This window comes from Cyrtonyx montezumae, unplaced genomic scaffold, assembly GCF_038088225.1.
Source record: "Cyrtonyx montezumae isolate F1298 unplaced genomic scaffold, pur_monq_1.0 scaffold_0, whole genome shotgun sequence".
Lineage (NCBI taxonomy): Eukaryota > Metazoa > Chordata > Aves > Galliformes > Odontophoridae > Cyrtonyx > Cyrtonyx montezumae.
The window spans coordinates 55,574,585-55,602,509 of NW_027071824.1; the positions used below are offsets into that span (position 1 = coordinate 55,574,585).

The 27,925-nt window shown below is 35.6% G+C and overlaps 1 protein-coding gene across 2 annotated transcripts in view; it reads left to right on the top strand.

Annotated features, from left to right (window-relative positions):
* ASCC3 (activating signal cointegrator 1 complex subunit 3) overlaps nucleotides 1-27,925 on the top strand; it is a 263,322-nt gene that overhangs the window by 142,781 nt on the left and 92,616 nt on the right. For both annotated transcript variants that reach the window (XM_065735653.1, XM_065735658.1), the window contains exons 15-16: nucleotides 18,722-18,913; nucleotides 19,226-19,450. In XM_065735653.1, coding sequence (XP_065591725.1) covers nucleotides 18,722-18,913; nucleotides 19,226-19,450 — 417 coding nt within the window. The remainder of the gene's footprint in view (nucleotides 1-18,721; nucleotides 18,914-19,225; nucleotides 19,451-27,925) is intronic.

Sequence of the window (27,925 nt, forward strand, 5' to 3'; positions counted from 1 at the left end):
AGAGTTTTGCAATTATTTTTTCCAAAGAGTAATTATTATATTTTATTGTATCACATGTATAGTCTTTGGATCTAGTTTATCTTACATTTGATTTATCTTCTCAAAATTACTGTGTATATGGAGGCTTTGATTTCTGCAACATTTAATTTTATCTTCTATCAGTTTTGTAATGCATCTTAACCTCCTTCGAAAGAGAATTTCAGAAGTCAAATAAGATTCAGAAGATCCCCTGCTTGTTGGAAATCATTGTGCTAGAGAAAAGCATAGTATTATGTAAAACAGTTGTGTATTATTATGTACAGATATTATCATACAGCAACTTCAGCATTGTAAAATATAGTTTTGCCTAAATTTGCCAGATTTCTCTCCAACAACATAGTTATTTAAGAAACCTGCTTTTGTTGTTAGCAGATTGTTATACCAAAAACATTAGTCACTGGTTACAAAAGCTCTAAACAACAGCAACAAATGATTAAAAGTTATTAAATATATGTATTTTTTTACTGTCTTCAGAGATTTTCAGTGAGTGTCATGTGATATGTGTGCATACATCACTTTACACGTACAGTGTTCAGAATTTTTGATTCATTAGCAAAAAGCAGAACTTGAATTAAATTATGATATTTGGTGCTAGAGTGACAGCGATGTATTTTTGACAAGGCTAGAGTGTACACGAACTGTATATGAACTGTAATGAAACCTGGTAGATAAAAAAGGAACTGCTTCTGTAATATTGAATGAATATAACATTACTAAAAAACTGTCAAGTAGATTTCCCTGCTGTTGATAGAATGCAAAAGCAATATTACATTTGTGAATTTAAGTGCTAAAAAGAATAGAATAGCTGAGTTGCAACAGACCTACAAAGCTCATCTAGTCCAACTGAACGTCCACTTCAAAGTAGACCAAAAGTTAAAAGCGTATTACTGAAAGCATTATCCAGATGTCTCTTGAACATTGACAGGCGTGAGGCGTCACTCTCCTCTCTAGAAAGTCTGTTCCAATGTTCAACCACTCCCATGCTTAAAAATCTTTTCCTGATGTCCAGTCTGAATCTCCCGTCATGCAGCATTGCACCATGGTTCCATTATTGATTGCCAGTACGAATACTTAAAAAACAAAACATAATTTTCACTCTCCACATTCCACCAGACAGGCCTTCATACTTGGAGCACTGTAAGTACAGATATATAAAGAAGTAATCTTAGTCAATAAAGTAATTTAGTCAATAAAATAAAATAATAATAAAAAAGATAAACGTAACATTTTAGAACTTAAATTTTTATTCACATGAAATGACAAGAAAATTATTAGGCTTTTGTTAGAAGAAGGTCTTTAATTCAGTTTTAAAACTTGGATAAGACATGCTGAAAATGTTTTGTTTCTTGGGCTGTTTCCTTCCTATCAAATACAAATTAAAAAAATTATTAGGTAATCCAACTTGGCTAGGAAACAAAGTTTTGCTTTACAGTCTGATGAATGACTGTGTGAATCTGTTTCTTTGTCAAGCAACAGTAAGATGTAACATGTACTAAATACTTCAAGAAATATGAAAAACAGGTGCCATGTCCTACCATCTCCTATAGGCATAAAAATGCTTGAAGTGAATACTGTGAAAATATCTAATGTGTTCTCTAGAATAGGAGAATATTAAGTACTAATGTGATGTTTCTAGAATTTCTGGATACCAAATGTGCAGTATGAATTGGAATGTATTTTAGGCACTGGTTTTATTCCGCTTCAGGCTTTTGTTGGTTAATATAATTGCTAACCTGTAAGGGAAACTGGAAAAACAACAGTAGACAAGCAAGATAGATCCTGTTTTGACATACTTTCAGGTGATGTGCATATGGCCTGAAAACATTTCCAAAAATTTTACACAAGACCTTAAAATTTGAACTTTTTTTTGCTTTAAATTTATATTCCATGCTTCAGTTCACATTTACAACTTTTCTAATTAAATTAATAAATTTTTTTTCAGCATTAAGCTGATGTAGGCAAAGATGAGTACAATCATAAAATAAATAAGAAAGAAAAATAATTCTGAATGTTACTAACTGTGTAAAGTAATTATCTTGATTGTTACAGAGGCAGTATTTACTGGCTCCTGCTCAGTGGCAATTGAACCTCCACTTAATAAATCTTACACATTAACCTTGAAAGCATAAAAATTATCTTTTGAATTAAAGGTTGTTTTTGTTTGGGGGGGGTTGTTTCTGTTTTTTCTTTTTTGCCCCCAAATAAGGACATATTGTAACTTGTAAAATGTTATTTAATTACCTTGAAAAATGTTTTTGATGAAGCCATGTTTGTTTCTCCTAAATATTGCAAGGATCTTTCATTTTCTGTGTACGGGAATTAACAGGACTATGAGATTAAGTTTGAATTTGCCATGTGCAGAACTATCATTGTTATTTCTGTGCTTAAGATTACATCCTCTATTTTTTGTAGTTGGTCTGCTAGAGATTCTTTTGTATCTTTATTTATTTATGTATGAAAAAAAAATTAAACAGTGTAGAAAGTTAACTGTGTAGGTTGGCCTCGAAATTTGGAAATTCTAAAATATTGATAACTGTGACAAAATACTAGAAACATAGCAATGGATGACAAACCCTTAGGGTCGAGAATTTAGAAAACCAAGAGTTTTGCAAAAGCTTTTCTAGTCTCTTTGTAATAATACTTGAAAAGCAGTTAGCTCTGGAATCAAGGGCTGTTGCATCAGTGATGAAAAGTACTGCACCTTTTATGTCTGTGAGCTTTCTTCTGGCTTCGATATACATGCATTTTGTAATAAAGCGTAGAATTCCAATGCGAAGTCTTTGATTCTAGAGATCACTTTTTTAAAGTATTGTGCTACATTTATTTATCAAGGACAGAAATCAGATATCTGAGAAGAGTTTGGGACCTTTAGATTCATATAGCCATGTTTTCATTTAAACTGTAGTATTGCTAAATAATTGAAAGAAGTCCTAGTAGGTTTGCAGTTGAAGGGTCCAAATGAAAAACCTATTCAAGCTAATGGGAAAGAGACTGTTGGCTTTGGAGTAAGCCCTAAGGACACAACTTAATACAACACAAAGCAATGTTTCACGGAAAAACACAAGACAATGTTTTGCAGATGTGGATTTTCAGTAAGCTTCTAGAACTGAAATCAGTAAGAAAATGTGAGTCTGTCACAGTGTTTTGTAAGTTAAAAACAGTCATATATGCTTAACAGTTTTACTTAAAATTCTCTTTAAGTTCCTTACATTCAGAAATGCTTTTCTAGACTCTTGATAGCTAGATAATAATAGAAGAACATTTTTACTGCAACATAATATTGAAAACACATCTGGTTTCTCATTCCAGGGCAGATAACTTGAAAGCACCTGTAGTAGTTATTCTCAAGTACACTCTTTGTTTTTCTATCTTTTAGTTAGCATGCTCCTTCACTGAGATCTCTTGGCCACGGAATATATCCAAGATAGTGATTGTAAGAGACTTCTATCTTTTTGTAGTACAATCTGATCAGAAGAATTAATTGATAATTAATTTCACATAGTGAAAAGTCAGAGGGAAACTTTGAAGTTATTTTCAGCCACGGTGTTAGTAACATAATTTTTGTGAGGTGTGAAGTCTGTGAAAGACTTTATTACTAATCTTCTGCTCCCTCTCACTTACAGTTATGGTTTACCTGTTACAAGTCTATGTTTATCATGTTCTGTGATTCTATGAATTGTTTTCCAGTTGTATTGATCATAGAAACTTAACTACTGAAGGTGAGTTTTAAACATGTCATGCTTATAATCAGGGACAGCAACATGTCACAGTTCTGTTTAATATAATAAAGCAGCACGAATTCCATGTTGTATATCAGCATTTTTGCAGAAAAAAAAATAATTATGTTCATTCTGTTTCTCCTTTTTTATGTTTTTGGAGTGTTTTGGGGTTTTTTGTTTTTTTTTTTTTTTTAGCAGAATCAAGTAATTCTTTACTCGCTTGAAAATCATAACCCTATCTATACCTTTTTTCCTACATAGCCCAGTTTCTTTAAATTTCAGATTTCTACCTGCAGAAAAGATAAATATTAAATGAAAACAGAAAACAGAGGTATTTATGATACTAAATGAGTAAGGAAATGGGTAGAAAGTTGCCAACAAAACCCACAACTACTAATAAACCTTTGAAAGGAAAGATATAATGATAATTAAGAACATAAGGAATATAGCTATAGTTTATTGGAAGAGCTGTATAAGAGGCTATGAATATGCAAATTCATATTGTAATATAAATTTTCGTGCACTTTTTATCATGACACAGAACTAGTACTAGTTAATACTTGAAAACTAACTTTAAAAAAAAAGCCATTTACTTTTACATATGAATAAATTGCTGCTATCAAGAGGACTTAGTTTTTGGGGAAGGTTTTGTGACTAGAGAAATACGTCAGTGCTAAACTTAATCTAGAAATACCTCATTTGAATTCTTTATTGAGAGGTTTGTGGCACTGAGGAAGCAAGCAAATTTAAAATATCTAAAATTTAATTTTATGTTGCAGGAGTAATGTCTCTAGGAATAGTTTGAGGTGAAACATATAACTAATAAGTAGGGGGAAAGCTATTTGAAATTCAGTTTTAGTTCTCTTAGATTGTTTTTAAATTCTGAGTATTGAGAGCCATCTTGTGGCCGCACTTGTTAATGCTCGTCCATGGTGCTGATTTTATGGTAGCTGAAGGGCTTTCTTGTTTGGCTACAGAACATTTTGAAGAATGAAAAATAAAAAATAGAAGTAAATGTACTAATGTTCATACTTTGCTTTTAAATATTTATTTCATGAGTAACAACTAAACACATTGTCTCTGTGGGGCAGGGGGATGTAAATAAATTCTACTTCCTGCATCTTGTAGCATCTTGAGCTGGGAGTCTGTCTGTACAGCAAATAGATAGAAAGAGCTTCTCTAAATCATAATTTACATCGTCTAACTTGGATTGCTAAATTTTGAATGGTCTTCCATACAGTGCTTGTGTAAACATTTGGCCTACATATTAGTGGTAGGAACATCAGGAAACGAAATGCTCCAGGAAACTTTGCCTGTGATCCTGAAAAAATGTAGGAAAATCTGCTTGACCCGAAGGATTACTTCTTTATATTCATATGAAATGTTGATGATAACTTACTCCCTCCTTCCATTCTTTCTTCTTTTTCTCTTGCATAAATTAATGTATGAGAGCATAAAGCACAAAATGGAAAAGTTGTGTGTGTAATAAGTATAATGTATAATAGACATATTGTATATTTATGTATGAAGTATGTGTGTAATTAGATAATATTGGCTATATTAACTGTTTTTTAACTAAAAACATGTAAATTCTTGAAATAATGCATGTTCTAGCAAGCAAGATACAATTTTATCTGACAATTTGAAGCATTTTCCATATGTGTTAGTAAATAATTGTTTTTATTATTGGAATAATAGTTAATAGTAAACAAAAACAGACTAATATTTGTGTTAGTGAATACCTTTTTTCCTCTCTGACCAAATTTGTTCTCTCAGAGAACTTTGATATTTCACAGACACTTGCTCCGTCATTCACACAAGTCATTAATTTTACTCTCAAACTGAAAATATACATTAATTTTAGAAATTTTCATAGGTAAGTCAAAAAATGACAATGTCTGCTATCATTTTTGGTTATTAGGGAAAGAAATTGAGATTTAAAAGGAATTTAATCCCACCATTTGGGATTAAGCAGCAACAGTTTGGGAATGCTTCAGTCATGCTGTGTTCTGATCAACTTTATCACATTGCTGGAAACTGTTTATCGTCATACTTCTATGTAGCACTCTGACCTGTAAGGTCATGACCTTAATCAGAGTCTCTGATTTTGACTTGGAGCAGAAAGGATGGTGAGAATGTAACATTTTACAGGGAAGTGTGTAACTATATTTGGGGATTCTGATGAGTAGAAAATGTATTTCTGATAATGCCCCAAATAAGTTGCTACTGTCACCAATAGAAAGGATGAAAACTTATAATTATTCCTTATTTTTACTACAGTGTTCCCTGGTTCTGTTATATTCAGGCATTTAAAACAATAAAATGATCTGATTAATTTTCATGTGTTGGGCTAGTAACTTTTCAATTGTTTCTTCAGTTTCTCTCTGATAGTAAATAGTCGGTATCAGAAGAACCAGAGATTAATTTGAGGGCAGAAAATGCAAATTCAAGTGGGTTCCAAATTACTCAGAACGGTGAATGATAATTAAGAGCTACTGTTGGTAGGCCTCATCTATGAGTGTTGCATTGCCACCCAAGCCAGTTACAACAGAAACTTGTTGCAACATAATATTGTTTGTGGGTCTGTCTAATTCTCTCATGGATAACTTTTGGTTATTAATCTAAATCTGAAATATGACAGCTGAGTGGTTTCCATGGTGACATATCATGCAAGTTTTAGGAGTCTGCATGTTGTATTTATATATGCATGGCGAGACTGAGCTCTCACTGATGTTGGTGGAGTTCATCACGTTTTGGGCAGCCAAGAGGATGACTGAGCTTAGCCTGGGGCAGGCACGGAGCAGACAGGGAGCAGGAATGCTCCACAAGCCTCTGCTGCCAGAGCACTGTGAGGAGTGCTGGGACTCCTACTGCAGCTGTACAAATCTTAATGAAGGCATATAAAGTGTTGGTGTCATTATCTCAAACTGAGCCCTTGCCTCCAGTTGGCAAGCAGGTCAATCTCAAATGGTCAGGTAGTGTCTTTACTTTCTAGGGGCATTTCTCCTGCTGGACATTTTATCTTGAGCTGTTGTGGTGTACAGATAAAACAAATATGATGGAACGATATAGATATCTCAAGTGATGTCTTCTGAAAAAAGGAGTAGGAAATCTTTTCTAGTTTGCTCTCAAGATTAAAAGGCAATGCCTAAAACTGTAAGTCATCAATCTGTTTCTATAAATCTCATGAGAAAGGCTGTCTGATGCTATCACAGATGACAGGTGCAGTAGGTTTTCCTCCACTGAATGGTCACTGGGGATAGGGAAGATAGCACCAATACGTAAGCATAGCCTCTGGGTTTCTATTCTGGGTAAAATTTCTGTTATCAACATAATCAGGTCAAAAAAAAAAAAAACAATTTACAAAATATCTGAAATCCTCAAATACAAATTAACTGAAATAAATACTAACGTGGAATAGATTCTGAGATTTAGATTTTATATGTGTAAACTGATTTCTAAAGGTGCTTAGTGTTATAATCATACAATTGCTTTATGATATATTTAATATTAGTTTATAGTATTTATTGATATTCTTTTCTATGGTTTACATTAATTTTATATTTCATTTGTTATTTTATGCTGTCTTTCAAAGTGGATGAGAAAATCAAGCGTAGTGAAAGCATTAGAACTGATTGGCATATTTATCTAATTAAAGATCTGTAGGGATTGCACAAATCAAAGATTCTCCATCTTTTAATCTGATTTTAATTCTTAAAACAGTAATATCATCTTGAAACCACTGAAGAGTGATATCCTGCTGATAACTTTATGGTATATATGTGTAAAAAAACTCCACAAATGTGAGGGTTGTCTTAGCACAGAGCCATGGCGCTTGGTTCACTTCTCAGCGTTCAGAGAAAGTTTCTCTTCCTCCATGTTGCAAAGCTATTAATGTTTTGAAAGTGATTGCAGTGAATTTGTTGGAGAGCTTTTTTACATAGATAGGACTAGTTCTCATTCTTAATGTAAGAGAAATAGAAAATCCTCTTTATATATATATTTATTTAAACTTCAATAATTTCTGCCATTGGAGTATTTCTACCAGTATTCAGTTCTGAAATGTTATTACTTACTCCAAGCAGTAACAGAGAATACAGAGAAATGAATCTGAAGGGAATTGTTTAGTGTTTGTTTTTTCCTAGAGTCCTAACCCCCTAGCAAATGCAGCATTACAGATACAGATTCAGATTTTAGGTAAATAACTTTGCAAAGCCTTTTGAATTTGGACTGCTCCTGAAGAAGGCAGGGTTGTGAGATGAAGCACATGAAGGCTGTAATGATTAGAATAAACATGGCTATTATACAGAAAATTTAATATAAATAAAATATTTAAGAAAATGAAACTCACAGTATAGTTTTTAACTCTTTTGAACTGTTTTTAACACTAATGTATGCATATTAGCTAAACAGAATATGAAAAATGGGAATGAATCCAGGCTGGTGAGGAACTGTCAGAGCAGCACAGCAACTCTCTTGTCACTTGTGTACTGCCATGCACTGCACTGAAAAAGTAGCAGTCTCTTTTTTTTTCCCTGTGATAGGTAATTAAGTATCCATGACATGCTTGATATAAATGAAAAATTTTCTTAAATATACAGTCTATCTGCTGTGTGGGCAAAACATTTAAACTTAGCTTGCTGAAGAAACTGTTTAGCCTGCTCTGAAGTAATGCTGTATGAATTACAGAATCTTAACAGTAGCTTTGACAGTGGATTTCCAATCTTGTTTACAAACCCCAGCCAAAGGGGATGAATGGATAAATTAACATTAACACAATACTTCTTCCAAAATCATTGCAAGTGTGTTACAAAAATGATTTGCACAAGAAAATAAATATTCCTTTACTGAAAACATTGAACGGTGTGTGATTTTTACGTGTTTAAAGAATGGTAGTGGTAGAATTTTAATTTCTCAAAGTGAAATTTAATTATACTTAATTGTATCATCTCTATGATTTTTAAACTTAACAATTGTCTTTCAGGCTTCGTGAAGTGTGAAACATAAAGCTAGTAATTGGCTTAAAGTAATCGAACTTTAAAGCCTGGATCTGGAGGGACTTTTTTTGTTGGTTTGTTTCTTTGTTTTAATGAAGTAGAGGAGAGCCACAATAAGTATTAAAACCTATTTCTTCCAGTGGATAGAGTTTTAAACCACAAGGGATCTTATAATTTAGCAAAGGTATGTAGAAATATGCCTTCATTTGCCATAGAATCTGGCTATGAAATCAAGCTCTATGAATTGCTCTGTTTTTATAGCAGCTGGTTTCTTCTGGTGAAAAGCCTAATAGTTGCCTCTGTTTAACTCACGGTCTCTAAATTCCCAGGGCATAGTTATATAAACCTTTTTGTTACATCACTTATTAGGTACTATCATTAGGTACTAGGCCCTTTCAAGTGTGTAAAAAAATTGTGTTACCTTTGAAACTGACTTTGAACAATGTTTAATAGCCCACAGGCTTCACAGTTAAGCTGTGACATTGCAAAGATTCTGAGAGCAGCTTGCTCTCAGAGTAGTTTCGAGTAAAACTAATTAAAAAAAAACAGTGTCAAAGGTGTGATAATAAGCTGACTGTAACATTGATAATAAGCACTGAGTCTTACAGTGGTCATTTCTAAGATATGCTTTTTTTTGTCCTGAGAGTGGAGTAGGAAAAAATGTGAACCACTAAGACAAAGATAATTCTGAGAGAGATGAAGTTATAGAAATGTGATGGGATGTGCATTTGAGTCAGGACATGGGCACAAGAAATAAAAAATCTATAAAGAGGCAGGTTTCACTCATCCCAAAATTTACAGATCTATTCATTTCTTAAGGGATTTTTTTTCCCGTTAGTACTTTACCAGACAAATTATCACTTACGAATAGTCAGATGAGAGCATGTAAACACTGTACTATGAAAATGTATAGATATCTATAAACATGTTTATTTTCTTTCAAGATTTCTCGAAAATGTTTTTCTTGTAAGATTTTATATTTGGTGGCAGTGAGCATCATTTCAAATCCTTAGAATTCTCTTAGATAGCAAGGACACACAGGAGGAGTCAAACATGTGGTTTTGATACTTGTTTAATATACAGTTACTGAACAAAATATGTATTATATTTTTATGGGATGGCAATTACATAAATGAATTTTCTTGAATTTTTCTTATTGTCTAGGATACATCTATCAGAGAAAAAATATTTTATCATGTTTCAGATGTACTGGTGTGCTACTTTGGTTATCTTTTTTCTTCTTAAAGTTGAGTTTATATAGTTCAAGTCACTTAATTGAAAGTACAATTTTACATTTTTAGTTTAAGACTTTGTACTAATTTTGTTTCATTGACTTGCGTTTTCTTAAATCATTTCTGTTTGGCATTATGCTTACTTCTTCCATTTAGAAGCTAGGAAAATAACAAGCCACAGTGGCAAATCAAAAGGTATTTAATGCCTATGGTATCTTTCTAAAAGGAGAGAATTATTTTATTGTAAAACTGCGTGGAAACCCTATAGATTGTTTATTCATACTACACATTTACAATACCCTACAGACTTGTAAGAGGAATTCCATTCTTCTTAATCGTCACTAATATGTCCCTTTGTATAGCAGTGAAGTTGTGGCAGGTCTTCTATAGTTTAATTAGAAGATGAGAAATACACTGGATGTCCACAGATGCATTTGTTTTTTCTTTTAGGGGTAATAATATCTCTGTATAGTTTTTTATGAGGATTTGCACTAAAAATAATGATGAGAAGTCATAGGCTGCAGCTGTACTGGAAAGGCCTTGAGAACACTTTCTGCTTTAGTTGTCTCAGAGTAAAAATGCATCCAATATTTTCATGGCTCAGCAGAGTGGCAGTTTTGAGTATTACAGAGAAGCAAAGGAGGTTTTCTCAAATATAACAAATACTTTTACAGAAACCGTGTGCAATATCAGCTTTCAATTGAAGCAGAAATATTGAAATCTCTGCACAGTTAAGCACAGAAACAGAAAGTTTAACTAGGTCTCCAGAGGATGTCAGTATATGAACTGAGACTAGTACAAATTCATCCTATCTGTTGCCATGCTGCACTTGCATGTCATCAAACTCTGTATCAATTTCTTTTGATTGCTTTATGTCTTCCGTACTGGTTAGTTTTCTAACAGGAAACTGAAAATGCCTTCTGCTGTCAACAAATCAGGCCAAGACTGATGACTCCATGTACTCCATGTAGTTATCAGCATGACTTCTTGTCTGAAGGGCCAGAGTACAGATACTTTTCAGTATTGTGTACATTTTGTGTATATACTACCCAGGGGAGAACAGTATGATTCTGAATTGACGTGAAAGAAAAGAAAAATTTACTTGATTTTGCATGCATTTGAAAATCATGTAATAAAAACAATTCATTTTAATAGATGTGCATTAAATGTCTTTCTTAAATGGGAATATTTTAAATCTGTTAACGTGACCTGAGATTATTTAGACGTTGTTTTCAGTTCACTGTGGAGTCCAGATTAACACTGAAGCAATGAAAAAATGTCTTTACATAATATCTATTGCATTTTCTTTAAACTATAGAAATATGGTTATGATTTTACAAAGTATGGAAATTATAATTAGTAATTGAAATGCGTTGTTATATTCTTCCTGTCTTTTCACTCATCTGTGGCTCTTAAGCTGGGTCACAATGAACGTTTCCTATCTGAGCCTAGTTCTGATTCCTCGTTGTGTTTGCATAGAAGAATTATTTTTCATTCTAGATTCTTAAACCATTTCATGAGTGTCATTAATTCACACAGTTGTAAGAAATGCATCTCAGTCTAGTTTTAACTCAATTATTAGGTTGCACTGGTCCACGTTACAAAATTATAATTCAAAATAGTATATTATCTAAACAATTGTGTTGTGTGTTTTTTGTTGTTGTGTGTTTTCCCCTCATATCAGTTAGGCATTAAGAGAGGCAAACCTGAGCTGACACCTGGTGTAGGGAACCTGCTTTGGCAGGGGGTTGGACTCAATGATCTCTAGAGGTCCCTTCCAACCCTAACAATTCTGTGATTCTGTGACACCAGGCGAGGGAAGGGACTACCATGCTCTGTGCTGTGCAGCTGCATCTCCAGCACTGGGTGCAAATTCTGGCTACCATCAAGTAAGAACAATCAAAGAGCATCCAAAAGAGAACTACAGAGATGAGAAAGGGGCTAGAGGGCACGGTGTATGAGGAGCAGCTGAGCTCCCTTGGTTGGTTCAGCTCAGAGTAGAGGAGCTGAAGGGAGGCTCATGGCAGCTGTAGCTCCTCACAGGGAGCAGAGGGACAACACTGAGCTCTGCTCTCTGGTGAATAAGACAGGACCTGAGGGAAACACATGAAGCTGTGTCAGGGGAGGGGCAGGTTGGAGATTAGGGAAAGGTCCTTCACCAAAAAGGGGTGGTCATGTAACAAGCTCCTCAGGGCAGTGAGCTGCTGGAGTTAAAGAAGAGCTGGGACAGTGCTCTCAGCTGTAGGGTTTGAATTCTGTCAGTTGCAGACTGGAGCCAGGAGTTGGGATCACTGATGAGTGGTCCTTGTGGGTCCCTTCCAGTTCAGGATACTGTATAGGATGCATACAAAGAGGATAAAGTTCAGAAGAAAACCAGTTGTAATGTAGTGTAATACAGAAAACAACTCCTGAATTGTGTTCCTGATGATTTCATTTGAAGAACTGTTATCTTAATGCTGATAAAACGTGTGGAAGAATGTGTTTAAGCAAAGCAGTCACACTACTCTCTTTCTCCTTCAGAGGTATTTTTAGAGCACTTTACAGAACTTACTGAGATGATTTCAGTAAATTGATCAGAGCAGTAACTCATAGGTTTAAACAATTCTAACTTTAATGCAGTGAACTTAAATCTCCAGGGGGAGACAATTAAATTATTGACTCTTCCAGGAGAAATTCAATCTGATTCACATTTGTTTGCTAGAATTACCTTCTTCAAATACTATCTTGCTGGGTACCCACTAATTATAACCCAGTAAGAGTAAGTGATAGACAGAGATATTACACTGGGATAACTGTACAAAGTTAATATCTAGATACAATAAAAGGCTGGAGATTTAGAGAATGAGTGTGCATACTTATTAAGTAGAATAGTATATTGGCCAGCCTGCATCTATCCAGAAATTATTGGTGAGGTCATGTAAGTCCTCTTTGTTGAGTAAAGCTCTTGGTAATCCTTGAGTTCTTCACAGGAACCAGCCACAGTATGATCAGTCAGTGAAAACAGTGCCACTGATAACAATGCCAGTGATAACAGTGTTCCCAGGAAAGAGCAAGAGAAGTAATGTGAGGGCATATCAATACAGAAGCACTATCTCAATCCAACATGTTAGACTGTTGTGTATATTTTTAAGGTGAGAATCACAAGTTTTATATGTAACTATACAGCCAGATTAAACTGCACCTTTATTTCTGTTAATACAAAATAGCCAATTAACACATCTCCTGTCATGTGTAAAATAAACAAAAAACAAGTCCCTAGTTTCATAATTTCTGAGCCTGCAAACCTGCTGGCATTTAATACCATTTCTCTCAGTACTCATATATGCAGATGTTCTGTTAATTGTTTTTGTATTAAGGAGCTGGAGTAGGCCCAGAGATGGAATCTTCAACTTGTCCCTTTTTCGTTTTACATTTCTCAGACCCTCTTCACTTCCTTAGTGGATCTTACTGTAACCTAATGAATTTTGAAAGGCAGTCACTGTTCTTTAAGTGAGTCAAACAGAGCAGATTCAGCTGTACAGTAATTCAAATGAAGTAAAGAAGGCTTTTGTCGTGTTGCAGCTTTAAGAAATGTAAGTGGTCAATGACAAAATTACAGATTCTCTTTAGGAAACTTACAGATTCATTATTTTGGAAATAACTGAACTACATTCATCGCACAGTAGCAGCATTAATTGAAACAGCCATTCGATACCTTATTTTGTTTGTTTTAGGTGTTTGTGATACTTATTTTAAATGCCACTCAGCAAATGTGGCTAACAAGGCTCATAATTTGTGGAGTGCTAGGACAATGCAAAGAACAAAGGATGGGAATAAAATGTTCAGCATTGCCCAAACCAGTCAACGAATGTGATGATGCATTCTGAGCAAAATGCAAGTGCTGCCCTGTTGTGAACTCTGCAGAGGGAAAATCATGATGATTTAGTCTTACAATCAGAAGAGTGAGGTTTTATTGCAGTAAGATGAGCATGAGAAAAATCCTAGAATAGCCTGTGCAGTTTGAGTTGCTGAAAGAAAATTCATGATTGTCAAAAAGTGTTATTAGGGAAAAAAAAATCAAAGTTGCAAACATATTTTCAAAATTTAGAAGCAGAAAGGAGGAAGAAGTAATTACATGAAGAAAAATAAAATCTGATTTTACCAACTAATGGCAATCTTTGTCCCAGAAAAGCATAGCAATCTGAGATCAGTGAAGATACTGTTGTTTCACCTGTTAAGAAGTAAATTATTGGCAGCTGTTCCATGTTATCAAACTTTATTACTTTTTTAGTGTTTTTTAGGTAAAGTAAGAAAAAAAGCTATAAACCTATTGAAAGTTCAATTCTTGACGATTCATTTAGATAATTCAGACAAAAAGTATGTCTATATGAATGATAACACCTTTTGGATACCAGGTGCAAGTAAAAGGAAAGGAAGAGTGTGAAGGAAGTTATCTTTTCTGTTGTTGAATTAAGTCTTCAATGAAATGCCCTAAGGTATTTTTTGCCATATATGCCTAATTTTTCAGCAAAATTAATTACATGCTTCCATGTCTAATTGTGATATTTTAAATGTCTTAATCAAGATGGGTATGAAATTCAAAACTTTTGAAGGAGAAATATAGGTGGCAGCAAGATAAACTAGGAATTTATTTAATACATGGCATATTAGATGCACACACGCATGTATGCAGAGGTCATAAATCTTCAGCCCTCTTGAGTGATATGGATGGGGAAGGAAAATCGATTCTAATCAGGACCAGTTCCCGGAGATCATAACCACTTCTCCATGCAACTGAGGCACTTAGTAACTTTCCTATAAATTTTAAGCAAAACACTTTAGTCTGTAATAAAGCAAGATGAGGGAAACTCCAGCATTCTATTATGTATGTAGGGTACTCTAAAAATAATGCCTCCTGTTTATTTCCATGGAAACAACAACAGATACATAGAACACAATAACACTGATAGAGAGAATGCTCATCTACAGAATACTCTTTCTCAACATAGACACCACCATTAGCCATGCATTTTCACCCACAATGAGCAACAGTCTGCATGATGTGCTCAAAAATCTGCATAGCTGTCCAGAATGTGGCTTTTCTTTCACTGCTGAAATGCACCATCCATTGCTTCACTGTGCCGCATCCACTGGTATCCATAAATGCTCTGCAAGCATCAGTGAATGTCAGTAGGTGCAACTTTTTCCACATGGAGGAATTCAGTGACACACCTTTGCTTTGTACATACTTCCATGTCAGATGCCATTGAGTCAGACTGCCCCTGTGCTGCCATCTGTCACACAGCAACAAAACCTAAAGGAATATTGACAAAAAGGTTCAGTTACTGCCATACTACCAACATCTGCCTCTGACATCATGGGACAACATAGTAAAATAGGAGTCATTCCTTTTGGAGCAGTACTCATAGTAATTGTTTCGTTGTCTCTGGAACCACTTAAGTCTGGATTTAGTGGAACAGCCATGCAGTCCGTTGAAGGAAAAGTTTAGAAAGTTTGTTTGAAAATGTGCTACCATTAAGGGTGTATGTTGTGTAAGCAATCACTTAAGCTATCACTAAGCTGTATATGAGATATCTCTGATTTTTATTCTTTTCTTACATGTACTCGTGTTTCTAAAATTTGGTGACTGAGTGTCTAACATTTGGTGACTGAAGTGTTCATGAACTAACTCCAGAATTTAAAATGTCCACAAATTTATTAAAGAAAATCAAAGTGATTTAAATACAAATAATGAAATCTTCATTATTTTCAGGTTAGTTATTTTATTTAATTGGCCTTAATATTTTGCTGTGTCACAAGTGGGCTGTGATTTTTTTTCTTTTTAAGAAGTTCATCTTCTAAGCCTGAACAGTTTCACCAGATGTTTCTTTTAATTGGTTACTCATCAACCGTACAGTCTAGCACTTCACAGATTCAATAGGCAGTTAGACAAAAGCTGTGAATATTTAATATTCCAAACATATTACTTTAGAAAGTTTAGTAGATTTTAGGAGCATGTAAATATTCTTTAGAAACACTCAACTGTTTGGTATAGTTGTAATATAGTCATGTTTTTACACGATTGATTTAAGCTTGTACTTGAATCATAGTCAGACTGTCATTGCCATATCTTAGTGTCTTCTCTCACACAAAATGTAACCCTTTCCTCCTCCTTTTTTTTCTGCGTTCACAAGTTCCTTTCTCTGAACTAGTAGTATTGTAGTTCATATAATTATAAGAGTAGGCACAGGGGGATGTTATAGTGGCCTTCCAGTACTTCAAGGGGGCCTAGAGGAAAGCTGGAAAGGAACTTTTTGCAAGGGCATGTGTCAGTGAGGGGAAATGGTTTTAAACTGGGAGGGGGTAGATTTAGACTAGATATTTGGAAGAAATTCTTTACTGTGAGGGTGGTGAGATACTGGAACAGGATGCTTGGCGAGGTTGTGAATGCCCCCTCCCTGTAAGCATTCAAGGCCAGGCTGGATGGGGCTTTGTGCAACCTGATCTAGGGGGAGGTGTCCCTCCCTGCAGCAGGGGATTTGGAACTAGGTGATCTGAAAGGTTCATTCCCATGCAAACCATTCTATATATGGTTATTCTATAAACAAAAGTTTCCTTCCTTATATAGCAAAAGATTTGATTCTTCTAATTTCCTGTTTCTAAATTGGCCTGTTTTTCAATGAGTGTTAGACAACATAAGCGTTAAGTTACAAGCAGAGGTATGTAATTTTTTAAATTGTGCAAGTTTGAAAGCAAATTTTTCAGCTATGGGTAACTTATAGAATGTAATTTTTTTATATTGAATAATTGTGCTTTTTGAGAAATTGTTATCTTAAGATCTGCAAAATAGATATGTGCGACCCATGAAAGCTCTAGTAAAGAAGCAGAATTTCTGACAGTTTTTCTATCACACACAAATATGTGCTTTTTTAAGGTGTAAGATAATTATATTGTTAAATACTTATATCAAGTTCTGAATGTAGTCAAGATCAATCGAAATTGCTGTGTCACAATTATTTGTTGCTTTGCAACTGAAGTGACTTTTCCACATACCTTTCTTCTGTGGGATTTGTTGTTGAAGTATTATAAATGCAATCTTTTGTGCCTTTCTGTTCATTATGGTGTATTTATTTTCGTTCTCTGTTTCATAAGGAAAATGTGTTATGAACTGTTTCAATTTCTTTTTTTAATTCATTTTTAAACATTTTAGCATTAATTAAATTTGCCAGTAATTAATGTACAGTGAAAAGCTGAGCTTCTTCCTTTAAAATAAGTAAGAAATAATTATGCCTAAGGCAGAAAAGATCAGATATAAAGAAGCTGGATAATTGGGAAGCTAGAAAAAGTGTTTTTCTTACAGTGTTTTTCTTTTCATGTCGACTTTTATAATTGCATTCCCATCTTCCTATTTATTTCTGTGTTTGCAGAGATTTATTGTTCCTGTTTGGCAGTATGCCAATAATATGAACTGTATTTTTCTTTACCCAGTCTGTATCTCTTAAGTCAATTTTGAGTGTCTGTGTGTCAGGTACAAGTAAATATTAAGATTGAAAAAAAAAATCATAATTTGGTTTAGAATTAATTCATTATAATCTACAGGAATTAAAAAAAAAGAAAAAAGAGAAAAATAAATGTAATTATCCTGTGGTCTGTAGAAAAATAATGATTCTTTGTTGACAGTAATAATAAAGAAATCTATTTTGGGAAAAGATCAGCATCATCATTGCAGGAACCCTTCTGGTGTCATAGTCAGCAATGATCAGGTTTGGAAGATTGTGGCTTGCGAAAGAGGTGGGATGAAAATAAAAGGTGTTAGTGACAAATCAGTACATTGACATATGAAGGGCTGAGGAACCAGTAGCCTAGAGTGAAAAGAGGTTACATAGAGCATGCGTACTTGTTGTGATATTTGAATTTTGGCCTAAAGCTATGTTTCTGAAAAGGAAGAGTGTTGTTCCCAATTGGCTACAATGAATGGCATGAGCTTTGGTGGCTTGGGTTTCCTGTCTTAAGTGATTGTGTTTCTTTTTCCTTCCTTGTTCCTTCCAGAAGGCATGCACCAGTGATTTGAGTTTTAGATTTTAGTGTTTGAAAGGGAAAAATTCTAGTTTTTTCCAACTCTGAGTCCCTTTTCATTTTAGGAGAAGCATGTTAAAGCATCCAGCAGTAGGGCAGACATTCTTACACACATCTTATGTGGAGGGAGGCTGGAGGATGTGAGATTTTTCCAAACTGATATCCCAGCCTCCCATATATGGGAAAGGTAAAAATGTGTGGGTAGATAACAGTTTGGTTACATGTTGTCATCTTGATCCACATTGTGCCAAGATGCAATGGCAGGAGATGGGAAGGCTATTCCCTCCTGTGTGTGGCCTGCTACTTAAGCCTGTTTAGCTGCTTGCATAGACTTAAAGAATTTATTTTAAGGAGAAGAGATATGTGAATTGTCCATTTCAGTGTCCATACTGGTTATCAGTAGGTTTGGATCTCTGTTTACATTAAGCTGTATTTTTTAAAATAGCATTCTTTTGAACACTGTGGTGTATTCTTTGGAAAACATGAAAATGATTCAATTTTATTTATAGCAAATAGTGACATGTGGGTTCTAACAAAAAGTCCAATGTTAATGTAAATGGTTCCTTTCATATAACTCAGAATAATATTCAGTGGTTCATTTTCCTGTATTTTTTTTAAATACAGTGCTTCTTGTACTGCAGTTGAAAATGAATTTAATATTTATGCTTTTCTATTTTAGGTACAGAGATCCAGAAATAAGCAGTTACGTGAGCTGTTTCCAGATGGATTTAGTATTCATCATGCAGGAATGCTGCGGCAAGACAGAAGTTTGGTCGAGAACTTGTTTTCAAATGGACATATCAAAGTCCTAGTTTGTACAGCTACACTTGCCTGGGGTGTCAATCTTCCTGCTCATGCTGTTGTTATTAAGGTAAGAGTTTGTATTATTCTACCCATGGTCATCTGTCTTACAAGAAAGATAGCAAGATCTTTATTGTGGGTTTGGGAGCTGGAGGGGAAATGTGTGATGGACTTGAAATGTTATTTATATCTCATTAATCTGATTCTTACCAGTGGGAGTCTAGTTTGTATAGTAAAGATTTAAATATATCAAAGATTATGAAAGGATTAGTTAAAGTACACTTCTGAAATCATGCTATATTTGCCTAATTTCAGTATTCAGCTCATCAGGATTATGTTCGTGTGTATTTATGTTAATTTTTATTAACTTTTCCTCAATCAGGGAACACAAATATATGCTGCAAAAAGAGGCTCCTTTGTTGACCTTGGAATTTTAGATGTCATGCAGATATTTGGTCGAGCCGGACGGCCTCAGTTTGACAAATTTGGAGAAGGCATCATTATTACAACTCATGATAAACTCAGTCATTACCTGACTCTTCTTACTCAGCAGAATCCAATTGAAAGCCAGTTTCTTGAAAGTCTTGCCGACAACCTAAATGCAGAGGTAATTTTTGAATCATTTTGAAAAACTTGCAAAACTAAGGGGATTGATAGTTTTTGAAACAAACAAACAAAAAAGTATTATTTTCACAAATAAAATATCTGAAGTGGAATCTTTATTACTATAAGCATGTATTTTACAGAGGAGTGAGCTGTTAGATATGAAAATGTCAGGGGTCTTACACAAACTTTAGTAGATACTAGAAGTGGTATGGAGGACCAAAATATTAAGATACAGCTGTAGAAACATAGGAAACTAAAATCCTCAAGAAATGAAAATGTGTTATTATATTAATTATATTTATACATTATATAAATAAACTTTCAACAATTCATTCAAACAATTTCAACAATTCGTTGACCGCGACATAGGAAGAATATTGTATTTAGCTTTATCTCTTGTCTTTGGCATCAGATTCACAGTGGTAACTGGTTTATTATAAATTGCAAGTTCTCAGTTTGCTTGAAGTTCAAAGAAAATGCATTTGAGTATTTAAAGTGCTGTGATTATAATGAGAGTACTGACTTCCATTACTTTAAAACTCTTCAAAAACTACCTAGTGTAAAAACGAGTTAAAAATGTGTATACAGAAATACACACACTTTTTTACAAAGAACCCTCAGAAATATAAGCATTCTTCAACAAAGAAAAGGCGTTCAGCTAAAGTGCAATGTTTACCTTTTATTTTTTATTTTTTTAAGAGTGCAAGTGAACTTATGTTCACTGAATATTTTACAGAGAGGAGAAAAGATTTAAAAATCATAGAATCTCAGAATATTTTGATTGGGACCTTTAAGATCAGCTAGTTCCAACCCGCTTGCCATAATAGGGGCACCTTCCAATAGACCAGTTCATCCAAAGACCCATTCAAACATGCCTTGAATGCTGCCAGGAATGAGGTGCCCACAGCTTCTTCAGGCGGAGTTGGGATCTCAGAAAAGAGGGGCAGAGTGGGAGAATCACTTTCCTCAGCATGCTGTCCACGCTCACAGGCTGCAGTTGGCTTTCTGTTCTGCACACGCACATGGCGAACGCTCATGAGGCCTCTGTGTGGTCAGAATGGAAATGGTAAAATGTGAAAAGTTGTCCAAAAAGAAAAACAGTTGCAACAATTTTAGATAAGACTGGCAACAGTAAAAGCAATCTTATTCATGAAGCTTTATCTTAAAAAAAAGGTATTTGTCCAAGTAAGCATATATTTTTCCTAAGTTATTTCTTTTCAAGTAAGTAAACTTGACTGGAATTCTAAATGTAGAGGAAAGCTTAGGTAAAATGTAGTGATTTTTAACAGGTATGAACTATCCAAGTAGTACTCTGAAAAATATTGCTAGTGCACACTGCAGAAATAATTTTGTTACATCAAAGATGAAGCTTTAAGAAGTAATTCACCCACCCTGTCAAAATAATAGAACTGAAGAAGAAAATGTTAGTTTCATAGTGAGTATTCACCTAAAATTATGCAATCAAATATACATAACAAGTATGTTATAATGAAAAAATACTTAAACTAGCAGTTCTACCATAGATCTGGGGATTTGAAAAATCCAGAACTGTTTATCTAGTGTAGACAGAATATTAAATTTTGAGTTTTCAGCAATAAGCAAGCATTCCTGTATAAAGTGTAAATAAATGAATGTTTAAAACTGATCAAAAATGAACTGTATTATGGTTAGATGCCAGAATAAAATATTATAGGTAATACTTCTTTTATTCTCCTAGCCACAATAGTAAAGGATAGAAAATTATGTTCTGTATTTCTTTGAAGGCCATCTATTTCTTTTTCCCTTTTCAAACTTCAGGTAATGGTAATTTTATTTGAAAATAACAGTCTACTCGTGGCTTTAAATTAGTGTAGGTGATGTGGCTTTGGAACATCTAAAGCAGATGAAGATTCAGTGAGAAGTTTGTTAATCACTATGGTAGTTGTTTCTTGGTAAAAATACAAATGCTTAATACTGAAAGTCATGGGGTAATGAGGGCATGAATCTGCCATTGATTTGTTATCTGAGTTATAACATGCAAGAAAAAATTAGTGCCTGCCAGATCACAGGAAATCGATGCTTAGAGCAGTTAAAACAACTTTTCTTGTGTAGGGTAAATAACTCCTAATGACGATACTCCACCAGGGAATAGTATAGAAGATGGTATATTTTAAGTAGTTCTATATAAACAGTTATACAGGTAATACAAAAGAGAAGATGGCTCACCTTTAAGATGACAAGGCTCGCAGAGGACTCCACATGGGAGGGATCTCCAAGAAGAGATCCTTCCCTGGTGGTGGTCAGCCCTTAAATGGGGTTTGAGAGAGGAGGAACTAGGCTCCACCCCTTCCACCCACACAGGTATATCACCTTCACCTGTGCCCCCATAGCTGACTTGGTGCTCACCTCAGGTGACCAATCAGTGGTTCAGGCCGTGATTCAGCAGTTCCCATACACTCCACCCCTTCACGACATGAACCACTGATCAAGTAACCATAAGGTGAGTTCCCCTTGATACAGAGACCCAATACATCGCGACGCTTACATAATTGCCCGTCACAACGCATGCTGATGTAATCTGATATGAGTGATGATCGGCGCATCCGTCGAACTCTTCTTTGGGCCAGTGCTCGGTGGTATCTACTGGAAGCATGTAATCATACAGTGCAGGTCCATCTTACGTGTCGTCAGTCCCGGTTAGACCATCACCAGATGCTTCACATGGTCTTATAACAACTCTGGAACACTGCAGTATTGTTTTGATTCCTTCTGGTGATTCATAGACTTATGGGGAGTAATACAAGTGTTTTAGAGGTACCAAGAGGGGAAGATCCGCTTTCCAGGGCAAGATACAGGCCGTATTCCTGTCTTGGGTTAACACTTCAGCTTGTACAGGGGCACGCCCTGGTCGCCTGTACCAAACCCTTTGACCCGATGTCTGTGGCTGTACGACTATATCAGGCACCAAAGGGGGTGTCCTGATCTGCCACAGAGACATGATAGGGGTCCCCTTAGCAATGAAGACTGGAGTGTTAACCATTATTTCAGTAGGCCATGTACCTATAACCGGAGGAGCTACCGAACCCCCCACCTCCAATAATCTCCCCCAAGGTGCAAGTAGGCCGCACCATCGTGGTCCTACCTGCACCTTCCAGGGCCATTTTATTCTATTGGTACCTGGTTCTAGGTCCTCAGGGGCAGGGAGCAGAAGGTTGTTCTCATTGCCAATCTGAGGTTTCACTTCATTATCGGTGCCCGTAATTTGGATCCTAAGTGGGGAGGCCCATATTGTTTGTAACATTTTCAAGGCACTGGGTCTGCCATCTCTAGGTCTTTCATTCAGGTCCCGCAGGGTCTCATGGAGTCTCTTTGTCCACCCCTGCAGGGACTGAGAGTCTGTCTTCAGGGCAGCCTTGAGAATACCATTGTAACGTTCGATAAGGCCTGCCCCCGTTGGATTATATGGCAGGTGGAATCGCCACTCAATATTATTTTCTTCTGCCCAGCGTTGTATCACTGCACCCGTGAAATGACTTCCTTGGTCACTCTCAATGACTTGCGGTGTCCCGTAGGCAGCCATCAACCTTGTGAGTGCCTTTATAGTGTATGCCTGGTTGGCTTTTTGGTTGTTAATGTACCCAGCTGTTGTTCCAGTTTCTCAATACGGTCTCGTAATAACTGATTTTCAGTTTCCATATTAACATTTGCAACATCTAACTTGAGTATGGCCATTGCTAATGGCCAGGCTACTGCAGAGGCAGCTAACCACCGCTCCTTGGTAACAAGTATGTCTTTATCTAATCCTACGAAGTAGTCAGTCAAATAAGATGGAGAAGGAGCGGCAGTCCCTGGAACCCGCATGGGTCCCCATTTCTCAATAACGGATGCCAATCCATAGTAGGGTGACCCCATGAATCCTGGAATTAGACCAGGGATTGTCTGTTCTAGGGGGGTAACGTTCTCCCCCTTGGCCCATTTAAACATACTCCAAATAAAGGACATTATGGATTTAGTTAGAGCTGCCTGGCTCGCCAAATGTAGGGTAAATAACTCCTAATGACGATACTCCACCAGGGAATAGTATAGAAGATGGTATATTTTAAGTAGTTCTATATAAACAGTTATACAGGTAATACAAAAGAGAAGATGGCTCACCTTTAAGATGACAAGGCTCGCAGAGGACTCCACATGGGAGGGATCTCCAAGAAGAGATCCTTCCCTGGTGGTGGTCAGCCCTTAAATGGGGTTTGAGAGAGGAGGAACTAGGCTCCACCCCTTCCACCCACACAGGTATATCACCTTCACCTGTGCCCCCATGGCTGACTTGGTGCTCACCTCAGGTGACCAATCAGTGGTTCAGGCCGTGATTCAGCAGTTCCCATACATCTTGTCAGGTTTTGGGTTGTTTGTTCTGGAAAATAAATTCATTTATTTCTATTTGGTGTCAGCTTAAACATCCATATGTTCTGATTTGATCGTAGTCAGTGGAATATTCTGAGAATGATACAAGAGTTTTAGAAATCATGATATAGCTGGAGATTACTTTTCTGAAGTCTGCAGTATTCTTAAAAAGTAAATACATTTAAAACATAATCCATCATATTAACGAGCAGATAGTCTTAGGAAGCACATTCAGTTTTTGTAATCTTTTATAAACACTGTCCTTTTGTCAGTAACAATAGCACTATATGCAGACTAATTATATGTTGTCAACTGATTTGTTACAGAAATGCAGACAGTACTTTTATGAGCACCAGAAATCTGCACTGATATATAAAAACATGACATGTTTTAGGAAGCGAGTGTGCTTTTGCTACAAATCATTCAGGAAGTCCAAATGCTCCACATGCCCATGCTGCAGTTGTTAAGAGAAATCAAAGAAAGTCCAGAAGCACCTGTAAATTCTTGGAATTCTTAATTTATTATTAACAATTCAAAAGTGGAGAGAAAAGCAAGTAAAATGAAGGAAACAGTTGGAAATGTAGGAAGACTCCATGCTTCCAAACACAAACGTGGCTGATCAGGTCTCTTGCCAGAAGTGGGCAGCAGCTATGAATGAGGCAATGATTTGTATATTTGATGTAATGCAGTATGTAATCCTAGCCACACAAAGTGGAATCCAGAGCCTTGAATTCTGTAGCAAGGTTTATGTCATGCAGGAAAGAAAACTTGGATAATTATGGGGTAAAATGAGAGTATTTTTAATTCTAATTTAATAATTAATTCTATAGAAGCAGGGAATTTTCAACGAGGGATGGACAAAGGAATAGATCCATTTTTATGGAGGGAACACATGTGCATACCTGCATTCCTCAGAGCAGAACCAAGGAAAATGGGACATGACATAATGGAGTTTTATGAAATGACGTGCCAAAATACTGTACTTTTCCTGGGACAAGAACCAGGAAATACTTGCTGGGTTGAGTCAGTAACAGGTTCACAAAATGCAAAAGGTTGCCAGCTGGGGAGTTAGGCCGTGGAACTGCTTGCTGCAGGAAGTTGTATCTAAAGGGTTGTATAGCTCAAAATCTGAATGAAAATGGCATAAAAGTCTTTTTAGAGCTATTACATTCAAGAATATTATCTTTAACTGAAAATCTTGAGTTACATTTTTTTAAGAATTTAGTGGACATTTATATGATGCTTGCTTCTCTTTAGATAACCACAGATGATGAAAGGCAACCTCAGAGCAGCATGTTGACCTTGAGTGCCCAGTACATTTGTTTCTAGAAAAGCCAGGTAGTGGAAGAAGCTGAAATACACCCAACTTCACTGAGTTGATACCAAAGATAAGACTCTGAACATAGACTTCAAAATATCTATCTACTGAGAATGCTGTCCTGTGGGTTTGCTTTGAATTTTTTTATTGGGGTTTGGTTGTTTTTTTTGTTGCTTTCTTTTTCCCTTCTTCTAGAAATGAGCAAAAGAGGACTAAGGAGTCAGTGATGCTCAGTATAGCCATGCAGATAGCCCCTTTTCCTTTTTTGCTGACACTGTGCCACTAGGCATAGTGGGAAGTAGAACAGAAAATAAATTAACTGGTTAGGGTTCTTATCTGACAGGAAAGAGTCCTGGGTCAGTTGACCAGCTGGCAAACAGAAAATACCTACAGCTGTATTTTTTGGAATTACAGGAAGAAAGATAAGATGCAGGGGGATGTGGTTTAATTAGGCCATAAACTTTAACTTATCTGGGAACTATCATCAATAGCTCATACAGTGCAGGTCACCATTCCATCCCTAATCATTTCCACCTGATAGAACCCTCCCTGTCAGCCACAGCTGGACCCCAGCTTGTTTCTCGGACTCCTTCCTTCCCTAGGATCTAGAAACAGGAGAAAATTTGCAGCACTGGTCAGTAGAAATACTTTCCCCAGAAGTGCCTTTCCATGCATTTCCTTACAATTTCATTGTTAAGCCAAGAAAATAAATAAGATGGTGCTTTGATTAAGGTGGACCAAATCTAAGCTAGTTTTTGCCTTTCTCATTCTAAAGTCTTCCATTTTGGTGAAGTATGAGCTAGAGTAGGTATCAGAAGAGACAGGATTCCTTCAAAACCTTTCCAAAAAAATCATCGAGGAGTTGGGTGACTACATTGCTAATCTTGGTACAGTGCACAGGCTAGAGGGTGCTAAAGTTTTGTGCCCTGCCCCTGGGAGCTGACCTGACCTGCAGGTGATCAGCTAAACTTATCAGTGACTGCTGCTTGCAGTCAAAGTTTTGTGATAACTAGAACGAGCTGACCAGAGAGTTTGTGGAGTCTCCTTTTCTGGAGGTATACACCTGGACATTTTCCTGTGTAACATACTGTAGGAAACCAACTTTAATAGGGAGGGTTAGTCTAGGTGATCTCCAGATATCCCTTCAACCACTAGGATTATGTGATTCTTTATATTACCTGTATAACTACTGTACGGTTCACAGAACACTTGAAAATTTAGCATTATTTTCTTTAGTAAAGAATCACCTTACCTATTGGTTTTATGAATACTAAATATCCTTGAACTTAGCCAAGGTCTCCTAATTTTGTAAATCATTTGTTCTGAAATTACTTTTAGGTGTTTGCATTAAAAAGATTACTCCCATGTCACTCGCAGTTTTGATGCTGTGCGCATTTGTTAAATCATGTGTAAGAGCTTCACTGGAACACTAGATGGCAGCAAATAATTAGAAGTAGCTTATTTTTTCCCTCTGCAGAGTATTCCGTGTATGTTCAACGAAGTTGGGTAAGGAGAGTGAAGTGTTATATTTCAGTGTGGCACCTGAAACCCAACTGAATTTTCTAATCCAATCGTTTTTTGGTTTTTTTTTTCTCATTTTTTATTTTATCTGTGAAAATGCTTAATGTGCCAGTAATAAAACAAGTTATTTGGAAAAAAAAAAAAAGGGAGGGGGGGGAGGGAGAGGGCTTATTTATTTATGTATTTTAATTTAATTTTGAATTATCAGGCTTCACTGTCTTCTATAAGGATTTTTTTTTTAGGGTTGTGAAAGTGACTGAGGGGAAAATGTTATTACTGCACAAGTTGTGCACTGAAATACATTTGAATGATGGAAAGAAATCAGATGCCGAAATTAACCTTGGGTAGCAAACAGAGCAGTAATGTGCAAGCTATATTAAATGTCTTCCCTGTAGCAGTTTATGAAGAGTTGAATATCTAAAAATGTTTTCTAGCTGCTTCCACACATTATGTCACTATATAGTTTGTAAAGTGGACTGGGGCTTCCCCTGACCTTTTTGTGCTGTTGAACAGAAAAACACTTCAGAAACAAGCTTATATTGCTTCTTGATATCAGTCATTGAAATCAACAAGGTTTTAAGTCATTTAAGCTTTTGACTGAGGCAGAACCATCTTGTGTTACTATTTTTGAATAGCTACGAATAGCGATTTTATTTCAAAAAGAATATCGTGTTTAATGATATTTGGATCTGAACATGCATATAAAATCACTTTTATAGGGTTTTATAGTTTTTCCAAATCAAGAGGAATGCTTACATGAAATCCAAGCACCCACATAACAAAAATAACATAAAAAATAATAATGACATAACATAATTTCAGTAAGAGAAATTTTTGCTTGTCTTAAGGAACTAGTCACAACTGAAGAATATTTTTGTTCTGAGGCATACAGGAAATATTAAATTCTCCTGGTAAAAGCAAATTAAATAGAACAAGCAATATATTAATTCACCTGAATGTACCTAACAGAAAATGCTGCTGAAGTTGGCATGTAGCAATGGGTAAACTGTAAGTAATTTGATTGTAAAAGAACTACCGAGTTAGCAAAAGGAGTTACTGAGATAAAAAATGAACTTTTGATATACCTGATTTGTCCTTGAAAAAAAGAAATATTGCTGTGTTTATATGGATATTTTTACATTCTATTATGCAAATTCTATTATATGAAAAAAAGTAGTAGGTACCTGTATGTTTAACTTCTAGTTAAAAAGGGAACAAATTTTTTTCAGACCTCTGTATAAATAGATGTCAGGGACA